The 15,165-nt window shown below is 39.1% G+C and overlaps 1 protein-coding gene across 7 annotated transcripts in view; it reads right to left on the bottom strand.

Annotated features, from left to right (window-relative positions):
- Nucleotides 1-2,630: 2,630 nt before the first annotated feature.
- Nucleotides 2,631-15,165, bottom strand: part of KIAA0232 — a 67,705-nt gene continuing 55,170 nt past the window's right edge. For 6 of the 7 annotated variants that reach the window (XM_082760367.1, XM_082760368.1, XM_082760371.1 and 3 more), the window contains 3 exons: nucleotides 8,289-8,370; nucleotides 6,254-6,351; nucleotides 2,631-5,263 (listed from right to left, as the gene is read on the bottom strand). In XM_082760367.1, coding sequence (XP_082616493.1) covers nucleotides 5,084-5,263; nucleotides 6,254-6,351; nucleotides 8,289-8,370 — 360 coding nt within the window. In that variant the 3' untranslated portion in view covers nucleotides 2,631-5,083. The remainder of the gene's footprint in view (nucleotides 5,264-6,253; nucleotides 6,352-8,288; nucleotides 8,371-15,165) is intronic. The other variant, XR_014317492.1, reaches the window with a different exon arrangement.

The following is a 15,165-nucleotide window of genomic DNA, read 5'->3' as shown; positions in this document are numbered from 1 at the left end:
TCTTGAATAGGATTGTAGGGAAAAGGGAAGAAAAATATTTTAACAGCATGAATGAGAAGATGACTTCGTTGTCAAATAGATAAAGGTTCCAGAATCAATAGAGTAAGGGCTAAAATCCCATCTCAAAGTGAAGACAGTTAAAAGCCAAACATCAGTACAGAAATTGGAAGTTACAGAACAGAAAAAAAAAAGTGTAAGAGAGAAAGAGTAAAATCCTACTGATGAGCACTAGGAGTGAAAAAGAAACATGCAATACCAATAAAGGAGATGTTCAGATGTTCACTTATTTCTGTCCTGCATGTAGAAGGGATCAGGGTAGCCTACCATAGTAGGGATTATGAGGCAAGTTATTCCTTGGAAGTTGGGTTTTAAACACTTACAAGTTGTACTTTTTTCAAATGCAAGCTACTGGTATGAATAAAGGAAAAACTGCACAAGATTTAATGTCCCACAGACAATCTAATGTGTGGGTTTGTTTGTTTGTTTCTTTATGAGTCAATTTTAAAGCCCCTCTGGATATAAGCTGTGTCTATGGAAAGAGGATTCACAGAGCTCTAGAGCTTATTTTGTTCCTCCTTTTTCCCCTAAGGCAAGATGTATGCATACATACCTGCAAAATTTCTGACACATTTGTCTAATCTGTTCCTAAAAGTCTCTAATGGGGGAGGTAGTGCTAATTTTTTAGGCAGTCTATTCCAGTGCTTATGTACTTGCTCTCAGTACCCTGACTACACTGTAGTGCCATTTGCCAGAGTGTTTCTTTGTCTACAATAAAGAAAAGCACCGAGATGAAACGAAAACATTATCACCTCTACTTTTTAGCATGCTTAATTGTTTAGATCGAGTATAGAAGAAAGCAGAAAAATAGGATTTCAGAAAAATAGGATTTGGAGAATACTCAGTTCTGTGCAGTAAGGGAAGCAGCTACATGTCGCTGTGTCTCTGCTTTCTTGTAGTGGGAAAAATGTCTACGCAGAAATGATGGGCAGAGAAGCCTTCTTCATTAACAACTATGATGATTCCTAAAACCTTTATGTGAATATGAATCGTTGCAATATTACACAGACATTCCTAATGTTAATAAAAGTGACCCTGCTGCATGGTGACAATTAAAGAGACTTTCTACAGCTTTCACACCTCCTCGTGGTCTAGGATTGACTGGGTTCTACAGTAGCAAAGAAATGACAGCAAGAGGTCTTCCAGAAACACTTCTGCAAGAAAGCTGTCAGGTAGGAAAAGGCAGCGTGCATGGAAGTCTCTGCTCTCAGTCCACGTCCACAGCGCGTTCTTTGCAGGTGATGCTATAGGGAGGGAATGATGAAGTAGGGCAGGGAAACCAAAGTTTTGCCACTCACTTTATCTCCACAGCCAACTCTGACAGCTTTGTCTTTCCTTTAAGTCCTATTACAATCGTATTGAGCCTATAGGTAGCTTAAAAGTTTATTAGCACTTGCATATTAACATACGTATTGAGAGCAATTTGAACGCTGGAAAGGGGATCTTTTTGTATGAAGCTGCAGCTATCAGGTAAGTTTAATTTACCCAAAACCTTACCATTTTGTTGCTGCTGGTTTCATGGGTCATGAGAAAAATGGAGATGCTAAACATGATGATGAATTCATTGGTGATATTTAAATATGCAGCTGCTAGCAGGAAAAGAGTGAGTTACTGATGAGGAATCCTGGCAAGACCGGCTCTCTGGGAGGCACGGGACCTTTCCATCTGCACTGCGGACAGCACCTGCGCTCCTCTGCAGGCACAGCTCATGCATTTAAAGCCTGCCCTGCCACGGACAGCAGCAACTGCTGCCTACAATATTCAGTGTTGTTGGCATGATAGAAGCATTATTTATATTGGAAACAAATTCCTTAAGATAGGCAGAGTTAATGCTAAGTTAGATACAAAAACTTATAGGCCTCGTTGATCATATTTAACTCTTTCATCAATCATCAATGAACACAATGAAACTCCTTTCGCTGTACTACTTAAAAGAATTCAAAATAATTTGTTATCAAGATGAGTTTGAATATTCCAATTGTGAAGTTTAAAGAAGGCAAAGCTTGGCACACACATGTGAATGAAAGTATTCACCCAAGTTCCTTTCAGAGCAACTATTTCCCCCTATTTTCTCAAATACGTATGTTTGTATTGCTCTCACATATGTCCACCTACGGAGCTGCGTGCCACAAACAGTTTTTCTAAAAGCAGAAGTCAGCCACAGACCAGTTGATGGCTGAGCACAAGTTCAAAGCAGGAAGTCTGCTAGTCCACGTCTCCTAGTACATGCTATATAAAACCCGGTCTTATAACGGTCCAAACACGAAGTTGTCATTACAAATTGATTTCTGGACTGAGATCATGACACTTTCTACAGAAATAAAAGGGGGGGCTAAACTTGTTAGATTCGCTTTGGCTGTCTTATGTGTTCTTTTGTTTAAAAATACACATACAGTATTTTTTAATGCTTTTTCCAATACAAAACAGGAAAAAATACTGCAATGAGAAGGACTCCCAGATTAGATACCTCAAGCTCTCTCTTCAGAACATTTAATTCCTAAGTGGCATGTTGTATCTAAGTTATATACAGCAGCCAAAGAAAATGAAGACACGCACACACCATCCAATTGTCCTTTTATATTTTTTATTTGGTGTTAAGTAACTCCACAAGAAAACAAAATCAGTTACTCTGGTGTACGTGAAATCAGAACAATACAACCACTTGAAGCAAAAAGTAGAAACAAATTTCAGCCCAGGAATGGAAAACTGATACTTCAGTGCTATGGATATGCAATGCGCTTCATACCACAGTGCGGTTCAGCGTATGCCAACCTTTAATGCTTTTGTTGTTGTTTCGTTTGTGTTTCTATCCATACAGAAAAACTAAAAACCACACTTCAACTCTCACTGAAAGCTTTAGAGCTTTAGCCATTAAACTATGAAAACAAATAAAGACAATTTGTTATTGCCCAAGCTCAAAATACGATTTTATTTTCCCCAAAGGTGCTGGAATTATTACATGCCCCAATGTAACTATAAGCAACACCTTTGTTCTTTTTGAGCCCTTTCTTACCAAAAAAGCAGCTCTAGCCAGAATTAACTGAGCTGAAGTTTGTGTTTGAAATATGTCCATTTGGTCATTTCTTGTTCTTGAATGAAGTTCTTTTCCGTTCTTCAATGTAGTGATTTGAAGAATTTATGTATAAAGTTCTTTTTTACTTTCATGTTACAGTTAACTAGTTCTCAGTGCAGGTGCTAAACAACCTCTCAAGGAAGCTCCAGAAGAAAGTAAAATATATAAAAATCTACCCAAAGTCTGCAAATAAATTAAGAAAAGAAACTGTAAAGTGTCAAAAGACTCGTTGTATGAATACAAACCCTAAAGCATAGTTCAATAGGAGGACCAAAAGAAAGTCCCTGGGTAAGGACAAACCAAGCCAATTTTAGGTAGAGATCTCAACAAAGATGTTGCACAAAGAATGGCATGGTTCTCTAACCACATCTTTCAATTCTTAAACTATCATTTGAATAAAGGCAACCAAACCCAGTTATTCAAAAAACCCTTCTCGCACAGAACATATTTCAAAGCCAGTTCAGCTCACATTTCAAACAGCTCTAGTTCTCATGAGGTTTATTGCCTGTCAAAATTAATGGTTAAGCTTTTCAAGTCAGTATTGGACTTTCTGCACTTCCTGATGTTATAGACATGCTGCTACTGTATAATTAGTTGTTTGTTGTTCTTTAAACTATGAGTTGGTAAAAACTTAGAACGTTTAGTTTTGCAAATATTGCTCCTCCTGGCTTATACGTTTTGCATAATGTGTTAAAAGCACAAGGAGTTGATAGTCTTGTACAGATGCAACTTGACAATGTATTGACTTTCTAAGTTAACAAAATAAAATTTAAAAGCAAGTCACATAAAGCAACAATCACTACTGCAATCACACATGTATGTTTGAAGTCATCACTTTCCCGACCCCCACCCACCACACACATAGCTTGCCCCACACATTCTCTCAGAAACACAAAATGAACTACGAGATTTACTAAATTACAGCCACAACAGCAGCTAACTGCAGCAGCCACAGGATTTCTTTCAAGTGAAGCACTGACCCTTCGCATTTAAAACATCGAACACTCTGAGCATTTTAGATAATTTCAGTCATTCAGGCTCAAATTCAGTAACGGATGCTTCTGCAGCTTACACGAATGCCATCATTTGCAACAAGACAACATTCTCATTACTTGTTACAGAATTCACAACAATCCACACATCACCCCAGTGGTTTATTATTTTTGGTGTTACTTCTCTTTCAAGTCTTGCCATACGTTGGCAAGTTGCTAAAAAGGACAAAAAAAAAGAAAAAAAGAAAAAAAAATCCACATTGCCTCCATACCTACAAAAAATCCTTGGCTTCTCCAGTTAGCAAAAATACAAACCATGGTATCCTCAGTGTTGGTTTGCGGGAAGGGGAGAGAGGGGGAATCATAGGATAGAAAACACAGTTTCTGTAAGTCTCTAAAGCACAACCCTGTTGTTCCTACTTCAAAGTTATGAGATTTACTGAATGAAGACTGGACAAGTCATTCATGCTTTTCTCCTGCATTCAGAAAGGCACTGATAGATTACAGTGTTAAGTATTTATCTCCCAGTTCTTAAAGAACAAAGCCTAATGTGCCAAAAGCTAAAGTCTCTGAATAGCAGAAGTAGTTGTAGACACTGCGATGCTAAGAAGATAGTCGTAGTGGTAGGGCTACAGTTACGAATGAAAATAACTGCAATTAAGATGCAAAGAAGCAGTGGTACTACTAAGACAAGCACATGCACATCCATTCTTGATTTGACAACACAATCTAGTCTAGTTCAAATAGCCAAGAATTTAACAGTTTGGGGGTGAAAAAAAAATCTTCAACAGGACAGCTGTGTCCCCATCTATAAAATAAGCAAGAAGAGAAAGATAAATACACATCTGAATCCATTAACTGAAGAGGAAACTCAAGTTGTTGTTTTAGAGCTACAGACCCTCAGGAAGGATAGTTTTCCATCTCATGTTACTTTTAAACCATCTGTTCTACTCTGCCGTTTTTAGAGTTGAGTTCGAGAAAAAAGCTCCTCCTCACACGGATCTGCCCATTCACTTCCACCTTCTGAAGCGGTGTCTTCAGGGCTGGAGCTATCACTGGAGTAGATCTTCTTCCTGAAGCCATTTGGTTTTGCCTCAGCATCTATATCATCTGCACATCTTGCTTCATAAACAGAAGAAACCTAAGGATTTAAACTGACAGTGTTGATGGGGAACAATAAAAACATGCTTGCTTTTTTCTAGGCTGGTCAGTTGTATTGTTCTATACATGGTCAAGAAAAACCGCATAATCATGGGCAAATTATCCTCTTTCTATTATGTACGTCCTCTTGTCCATTATGTACAAAGGATTACAGAGCAGCAGGAAAAAAAGGTGAGATTTTTATTTTTTAATTGTAGGGCCTTAGTATTTTAGGGCCCTTTAGCTTTAGGACTTGCACAGAACAGCAAGAGAATCAAAAGTGAACTCAGTGTGTCATTGACACTTTTTTTTTTTTTTAAACAGAAAATTGCTGTAAGTGCTGTCTCCAAATTTTGGTACTAAGTATCAAGTATCACAAAAACAGCATAAATCCAATTGTATTTCAAGCAAAGGCAGTATATTTTCATCTGAATCAGTGAAGTTACAGCAAGCATGTCACAGTATTAAATTTAACTGCTATCATCACTATCAAGTTTGAAAGCACATCAGTTGGAAAGTACATCAGTAAGCGCATGTGTACATGAAGATTTTTCCCTACAGCAAAAATGACTAAAGTGCATCAGTTTTTGCTTTTAAGGAGGACAGAATTCAGCATACATCATGCTTACTCCTTTAATTACTGGTCCCTTCTGGCTTCATAGCACGTATCAGCCAGCCCATGGTTGGTGAAATTTGAAGTTGAGGAAAAAGACTCGTACGTTTAGCACACAGAGATCACAGAAGCCAAGTGTTCCCAAAGAAAACTGAATATGCTGAATTATTAGAAGTACAATGCTCAGCACTCTGTAGAGTTTTCAGAAGAAAGCTTAAGACACAGAAGAGATTAAAAAACAAAGTAAGGGTAGAAAAGCTTTTGAAAGTTTTTGTAGGAATTTCACTTGAGATCAGACTGAGAACTCTGAACAGAAAGACACAGTGGCACATCCTTATAAAATCAAATATACGTCCCCCAAACCAATGGCAAACTTACCATATTAAAATCTAAAAGATGTTCATCATCATTGGATATTTCCTTTACATCTGCAAATTCTCCTACACCATTCTCTCCCTTGGCATTTGTATAACATTCTTACAGTGCGCGTGAGGAAAAGAGGAAGAAAAAACAGATTTGAGGAACACTTATTTACATTTAGCCAAAATAAATGCACCTACAGAAGTACGCTTTAAATTTACACTGTCATTTAAACTCTGTGCTTGTGGGGGGATTCTAGCTGGAATTCCTTAAGGAGCTAAGCAGAATAACTTACTGAGACTTCATCAAGCCTTACCTGAGTAAGCAAATAAAAACAGAACAAGCTATTTAAAGAAAATACTTTAAATAATAACGAACAAAGATGAATTTATCATAAATGGTTCCGTACATTTTTCAGTTCTGATACTGCATGGTGTTTTAGATCACATTTCTATACCCACACAAAGTATAGTGCAGCCTGATACCAAAAAACTCAAAACCAAACAAACATTTGGTGTAAATGGCTGTAGTTTCTATTTACCAGAGTAAACTTCCATGCATAACGGCATGTATTGTATCAATATATATGGGTCACATGCAATGCCCATATATAAAACTGTCCAAACAGAAAACTAAAGATTTATGGAAGAACAACATTAGCTTTGGTCAACTTTGTCTAAAAGATGAAATCCTGGAATTCCTCAGCTTCACAGGAATTCTGTGACCATATTAAACAAGTTCTGGACTTCACTATATATATTGTTTTCCCCTGCTGAAGTAAGGTGGGGAAACACTAGATAGTTTGCAAATTCACCAGTAGATGTCAGCAAAAAGATGACACAAGTCACTGACAGAAATTAAAGGATTACTCTGCATAAAATGCATACTCAAGGTTGCGAGTCACTGCATTTGCTATTACACCAATGGCATCTCTGCAATTACCGACGTGGAAAACAAGCTTTCAGAGGACACCAAATAATTTTACTCCAAGTTACCAAGTATTTTTCTAATATGGGAGGCCAGGAGGCAAATCAAAGTCGTGTAGGCATGATCCCTTTCACAGAGCAAACATCTCTATGGCTGGGAGCTCAGGAAACAAAGATGGTTTTGAAAGTAACCTACACTGCCCTGAACACCAAAGTGAGGGCACTCACAAAGCTGGCTGCACTTTAAAAATAATTCAGCAGTAGCTGCTTGCTAATCTGCTTCCAAATTATTACAGAACCAGGTCTCTGATCAAAAGCTTCTTGCACTGAGCCTCTGCCAAACAGTAGCCACCAGATATCCATCAATTCAGCATGCAGAAAGCTTTTGTTTATCTTCTTGCCTTCTCCCCCGAACAGATAAATTGTTATGCAGCAAAACCCAGAGGAAAAAAAAAAAAAAAAAGAAAGCTCTGGATTCTTGCCTGTGTCCACAGAAAAAACTGGCCTTGGGCCAGCTGTCAGATGCTACAAATTCTTGGGAGGCAACAGAGAGTGCTGGAAGCACACCTGCTTTTGCTTACAAGCAGCCTGCCTACCAAGACAGGACAGAAAGGCTCCCAGACTGTCACTGGAAAGGAGTGGCCACAAGGCAGATCCCTCTGCTTCCTGGCTTGAGAGAAATTCCACACATTCACTGAATAGCTGGCATGGTGTTCATGCGAACCCAGGAAACACAGTTATCATATTTCCACATTCTGGTAAAATTAGCTGCCTAAAAAATGTTACACAGGTTGAAAGATACTCAAAAATGCAATGAAGTATTTTCAGAGTCAGAGGTTAATGTCCTGCCCAAAGCCAAGCTCTGGAATTGAGTGAATTTGCAAAAATGGTAAGGCCATTTTAAAAGCACGTTCATTCAAGAACTATTTAAAGCATGTTAGAGATGACAAATGCAAATTAAGCATCCCAGCTCTCTCTCAGATTACTATTAAAATTTATTTATTTATTTATTAATACAAATGACAGTTCTAATTCATCTGCAACAATTCGAACCCATAACAAAGACCACTAACAAATTCTAGCATGGTTGCAAGAGCAAGTTAGTTTGAACATGCACAGCTTCTTACCTTCACACTGCGATGCAGGAAAAAGGGGAGAATAGAGCGCCTTTTCCCACCAGCATTGCTTTTCCTGGCTGCCACTCATTCTCTGCAGATCAGTATTCAATATAGGAAACGGTTTAGACAATAATCATGCTTCATTATGCCATAAATAATATACTTACACGTAAAGGAGGGAACTCTGGTGTTACAACCAATTTGCTAGGTAGCATAGGTCACACTGTTCAATTTCTAACACTAATGGGAAAGGACTGTCAGGCTACAGCCATTACCTGAACTATTACTGCCAGTATGAATCCCACTCAAGGGCTCGTACTGTCCCGATACAGGGTTGTACAAACCCAGAACAAAAACGTGATTTCCAGCACTACGCTTTATAATCCTAGTGAGAACACACAGGTACCAAGAGGTGAAAATTACAGTGACATAATGAAACAGCATTAGCCAACATGAGAAATAGTTCAGTGTAAAACAACACAGGGAAGGAAGTAAACAGAAAGCAGCAAAACTTAAAGCTTACATTCTGGAAGGGTGAGTTAGCCGTACCATCACCATAAGCAATAAGAAAAGTTTCGTCTAGAGAATTAATATGGCAACATGAGGAAAAACTAGTTGATGATCTGTATTTATACTAAAACATTGTCTCAATCTGCTCACACTTTTATTTACAATTATTTACATTTTCATCTCACATTTTTATCTATTTTAATCTACATTTTTATGCCTAAGTAGTCTCCCCATGCTGTATTTTAATGCTAATTTAAGTTTACCAGATCCTTTTCCTTGTGAAATTAATGGACATAGCTAAAATACTGGTCTCGTTGCAATAGACACGTCCCTGGTTTTCTGACTGCATCTGGGGTAACCCCATTGACCTTCAAAAGACTATGCCAGCTTGTGGCATCCCCTACAGATGCTAGGTGGAACAATTCATACAAACTACACTGCTACTAGCTATTCTAAAGTGTTGACAAAGGAGTTTCAACACAGTCTCTCTCTACCCAGCTTCCTCCTCTGTAAAACCATGGACATTTAAGCACGGGAAACCGAGGAGCCTCCTTTTGCTCCCCTTTAAGCTACCGCAGAACTATGAACCTACAGAACCTGAGCTTACACATTTTTAACAGACAGATGTCCCTCTCAAACCAAACGAGCAACTCCAGAGTGCTGTATTCAGAAATGCCTGCCAGATGTAGCTTTTTTTCCCCCATGAAATTCTTCTATAAAGAATATCGACATTCCCCATGCTGGTTTCCTACCGTGATACTCTCCGTTTGGAACCACCATCCAAAAGCTCAAACCCTAGCTCCAGAGAGAAAAATTTCCCAGGAAATTAAACCATAGACAAAAAGAAAGCCAATACCAAACCCTTTTTGTTTGGGAGGGGACAGGGGGCAGGAGCTGCCGTCTACTCTATATGATCACTGAAGAACACCATTTTTCCCTACTGCTGCTGAGATGTTTACTACAATTGCTCAGCTGTCATCACCAACATTTCTGTGATCTGAAGCACCCTTAACTAGTAAATACGAAATACCAATTTGGCGTTCTCTGTTAAAACTGCATTTTCAACGTATGCCTCCTTCCTCTCACACATACACCTCCAGTGTTTTATGAAACGTTTTAAGTTTTCCAGCTACCCATCTAAACAGCTGTTCTCAAATTTTACCAGTATTACCAACTGCAAGTTGCACTCTTTCCTCTCTACAACTGTTCATACTTATTTTACTTTTCTCTTACCCAGAGCTCAAAGACAACAAGGCCAAACCAACTGCAACAACCGCCTCACTCCCGGTCTTGCTGTAGGTCTGAGAGAAGGCTGACGGGTGGGTTACCTGTGGGTTACAGCTGGACATGGGCTGAGGCTTTGCTTAGAGCCTCTGGTTAAGGACATGTAAAATCACTTGAGGACTTCAGAATTGCCCAAACTACCCTCTGTTATAGTTACGCAAGCTTCTCTTGCCTCTGAATTCTGGTTAATTTTGGCCACATTTACTATTGATTTTCAGTAATGAGGTCAGAATTGCAGTTACACATGGAAACTCAAACTTCAATCCTTTTCTTTCATTGCCTGTATTGTTTCTGTCCCCTTCTCCACACACAGTTAAACCATCAGCAGAACAAAATCATTTTAATATTTGCTATCATTTATACAAGAATTTGCAAGACAAGTAAAATGCCCTCAAAACTTTAACCAGTATTTATACACCTTTCATTGGCTACCAGCTCACGTTTGTTCCTCCCAACATCATTTTGCATCTGTCTCAAATAAATCTTCCTAAGAACTTCATACAACAGCAGGGCTATCCACTAAGGTCTTTCAGCTAAGATTTCAAATGAAACCTCCTGTATACAAAAGTATTATTTATTGCAAACATCCAACATTTACTTTCTAAAGCAATAAAGGCACGAATCAGTTTTATTTTTTTTCAGCTAAGAATGCCAGTGCTGTTCAAAGACCTGATTACAGTGAAGCAACTCTAACCTAGCCAGCCTAAAGCTGCTAACATGAAAGAGAGATTTTATTAATTTTAGTGGATGATGACTGTTTTAAGCAGGGTATTTGATCATTAGCATTGTAGTGGAATAGCAATTGAATGTTCTGCTACGGATACAAGCGAATAAAGGGGAAAACAGGCAGAGAAATGATTGTTTCCTGCCCCATCAGTGGCGTTTCCTATAGCAGATGCGGTTTTTCCTCACCTCTCCCACTCACATATGTGCTTGAAATAAGGCAGCTGAGGAAGATTCTGCACAGCTTTAGTGTGCTGCTGCTTTCTTTGCAGGACTGCCACGGGGAGCAGTAACCAGTTCCTCAGGGGATGAAGCTGCCCTGAGAGCACACAGCCACACACCACCTTACATCCACCTGGCGAGAAGGCCAAGCCACTCTGGTACCGTTACCACTTCTGTTGGCAGAGCTGACCCTACCAGAACAAATCTCAGGAGAAGCATTTTCTTATGCTACTTGTTTTGCTTATATAATTTGTTCTCTATCCACTACAGGAAGCAACTGCGTTATCCAACGCTGAATTTTTCAGCAGTGACCGCCAGGCAGCCTGATAAGCAGCACATTCGAGTGGTGGTGTTGGCATGCTGACACTGATGGCATCAAACTCTTCTCCCTACAGGACACTACACCCACCTTTTTAGGATACCTCTGACAGGGGCATTTAGGTGTATGACTCCCTACAGTGTCACTATAGTGACTACCAAAGCTGAGAAAGCCTAGGTGTAAAAGTACGAAAGCAGAATTCAAGGAAGCTGACCCATTCCTACGACAGTCCATCCACAAACCTGGTTCCATCACACCTGCTGTATGAGGTCTGACTACACGGACAATAAACGTACAGATGGAAACGGTGAGGAACAAAGTGTAGGAGAAACCCCAGGGCACGTGGGTTGGGGATTCCCCCCCTCTCTTTATACATACAAGTACAAAAAAAGTTCGTGTTGCAAATTTAAAAGACAACCACAAAGCCCCAAATACATCCCCCCCACACCTTTTCTTTTTTATTTCCCAAAATATTTCTCCTCAGGTAAGAGCTTGATTGCTCATGCAAGCAGCTCATTAGGAATTTACTTTGTTATTCTTCTGCCAGGAATAAGGAACAGATACAAAATGTTTTATTTTGCAACTTCTCCAGTTTCTTAGCATTTATGAGTGTGAAACATTTCATTCTCCACCAAGGACTGGCTGAGGATTTGCTTAACAACTTAAACCTTACCAACAGCCTGTAGGAGGGGAAATGTTAGTTAAGAAACAGGAAAAAAAAAATATTGAACTAACACTTAATTTTGTACGAGAAGTAGCAATAATTTGTGTGGATTTTCTTGCTTCCATCACAAGCTCTTCCCTATAGTTAGGGGCAAAGCTCCCTGGCAAGTCCACGTGGCAGATTAGTCAGCTGCTAGCTAGAGAAGCTGCACGGACAGAACTTTAGTCTTTGAGTGAAATTTATGCAAAGCATCAAATAATCCCTCTGCCCACCCACACCTGCCTTTCCATCAATCTTTTGCTGATCCACTCTTCCGGGCTTTTTTTTTTTTCCTTCCTTTTTTTGTACATCAAAACCTGATCTCAGAGCTGGGGTTTGCAGTTTAAAGGACCATCTGGCTCAAGCCCTTGAAACAAAGGCAAGCTGCCTTGTCTTACTCTTCAATGGCACTTTAAGCTTCACGGCTTTTAAAAAGAGAAGCTTTGCTAGATCGTTTTGTCCATCTCATTTTTTTAAATGTTTTTTTTTTTTTTTTTCCTCTATACAAGATACATTTTTCAGTCCCTTCTATCTTTGTTTCTGGCAGCCTTAAACAACTGTCAAAACTCTCACTCCTTTACCTCAAGAGATATTCCTCTCCTGCAGTGCCAACTCTCCACATAAAGTTGCTTCCTCCATCTCTTCCATTTACGAATGGAGGAAACAGCACATATAGTGCCTTCCCAAATCAAATAGGAAGACTGAGACCAAGGTGAGACAGAACACACTTGATTTTTGTGTGACTTTGCCCTTTCCAAGCACTGTGTACATTTAATTCTGTTTCCATATTGCTGGTTAAAGGCTGTAATTGCAGTTAGTAAAACAATTCTAACCCCAAATCTCAGTGTTTGGCTGCATGCAAATAAAACGTTTTGCTCAAGTACAGAAACATTGCTGCTAAGGAACTCAAGTTCTTTTTGAAAAAACAATGTAAAAGAAGAGGGAAAGGTTCAGGTAGCTAAATTTCCTTAATTTTTCCTTAAATTTCCTTAGCTAGATTTTTACTTTTCTATAAATACATAAGTAAACATAAATATAATTCAACCCACTGTTACAAATCTGAACATAAACATTGTGTGCCTTTGAACTCTATTTTTGCATCCCTCCCTGCAGTTTTACTCATCTACTTCACAAAGTAAACAAGTGTTTGTATTTATCAATGCAAAAGCACAACCCTCTACATTGATTCTATTTTCCACCCTCTTTCTTTAAGACTTCTACGCAATGAAGATTTGAGCAACTGTGAAATCCAAGCTCATGAATTGTCCCGTGTTTAAGACTTTCATATATGTAAATATGTATACTAAGTTATATGAACATATACAGCATGTTAAAGGGTAGACTCTGAAACAAGTTAGCTGACTATTTCTGCAGAGTTCTGCAAGATATCGATGGCATTTTTTATTTTTTTTAGAAGAATCTAAGCTGCCACCATTTGTAATGCTTGCATTATTTTACAAGCACAGATGCCAAACATGAAAACAGTGCATTAAAGAAAATTATCTTTTCAGTAGCTTTAATCAACATTATACAGCTCACTATACACAAAATGTTTTCAATTTGTACACAGAACTGATACTTTATCACTAGACTAAACTCTGAAATAGCAGACTCTGAACGCAGACCCTCGTTTACACAGTGCCAAAATAGGACAATTGAGATTATTTAAGTTGCTTCAATAATTGGGACAACAAAATCAATACACAGAGGATTAAAAAAAAAAAAAAAAAAGGCTTAAGCTTTTCCACTAATCTTTGTCTTTTGGCAAAACTTTGCTACCCAAATTTAAAATCCCTTTCTTTCCAACTCTCATCTAAACACCTCAAGACTGATAGCACTTTCTTTAGATACTGATTTGACAACACCAGCATGACACGTTTCTGCCGTTTCAGAAGGCATGCTGACAAGGATCAAGGCAGTGACAAGAGTGGTGCAGAATCTGAACAGAACAAAATGCTGAAACCTCATTATTATTTGAGTGTTATTGGAGGTGTTATGACTGTCAGTTTCATAACCAACAACAGAAAAATTAAAGTCTGTAAGTAACTGTACAGAAAAAATCCTTAAGTGCAAATCTCCTTGACGCTGCTCTGCTTGCCATTACAACTGGGGGGAACACAAACGCATCATTTAGAAGTCACAGCAGCAGTGAACCTACTGAGTGCTACTCCAAAGATCAGATCCGAATTTTAGTGCAGCAGATAGGGAATACATATCTGGCTCTAGAAGCCAGTCAAAGGATCTAAACTTCATATCCTTAAAGCCTATCTGGCAGTCACCTCGTTTTGGAATTTCACTAAAAACACATCTGCAAGGGAAGCCAGGAGGCCACCCAGTCTCTACTCTTGCACAAAGCCAGAATCAACTGCAATGCACTATGCCCAGCAGATACCTGCCTACACTCTAAGTCTCTTCAAGACAGCATTACCACTGCTTCCCTAAAAACAACTAAGCCTTACAGGGAGCTCATTTTCTTGTTACAATTCTTGTCCTGCAGTCTCCCTTGCTGTGCTTTAAGGCCATCCCATCCACCTCCTCCGTGTCTGCCAGCGCTTACAGGACAAGCACAGCTTTTGCCTTGTCTTCTGTGACTGTGAGAATGGCTTCTGCAAGACTCCTGGGTACTCTTTCAAGTTTCTCTTCTTTGAGATACAACCACCTCGGCTCCTTCACCCTGTTTCCAGCAGCAGTGATCTTTGTGTTGCTCTCTTCAGGATATCTTTCTTGAAAGAAGATAATCAAAACCGAGCATGGGACTCCAGCAGAGGGCTTGCTAGTTCCAGCTACAGAGCAGCAATTACTTCCCCTCTTAGAGAAGGGCATCCCTATTTATAGATCACAATGTTGCTGCTGTCTTCTGCAAAGTGTGTCGCTGCTGATTTACGCTCAGCTCATGATACACTTGAAGGTGCTTTTCTGTTTGGCATCATTTCCTTGCCTGTCACTCCTCATGCTGTGTTTGTGAAAGGGATTATTTTTTTTTTCAGAAGTTCACATGTGCCCATGCTGGATTGCATTTTATTTTTCAGATCATTTCTCCATTTTAACAGCCTTTTGATTCTAATCCTGTCTTCCAGGATAACTGTAGGCTTTCCAAGTTTGATATCATCAGGGATCTTCATAAA

The sequence above is a fragment of the Aythya marila genome (genome assembly GCF_965140915.1).
Source record: "Aythya marila genome assembly, chromosome: 4".
NCBI classification, from domain to species: Eukaryota; Metazoa; Chordata; class Aves; order Anseriformes; family Anatidae; genus Aythya; species Aythya marila.
This window is presented reverse-complemented; position numbering and strand designations above follow the sequence as displayed.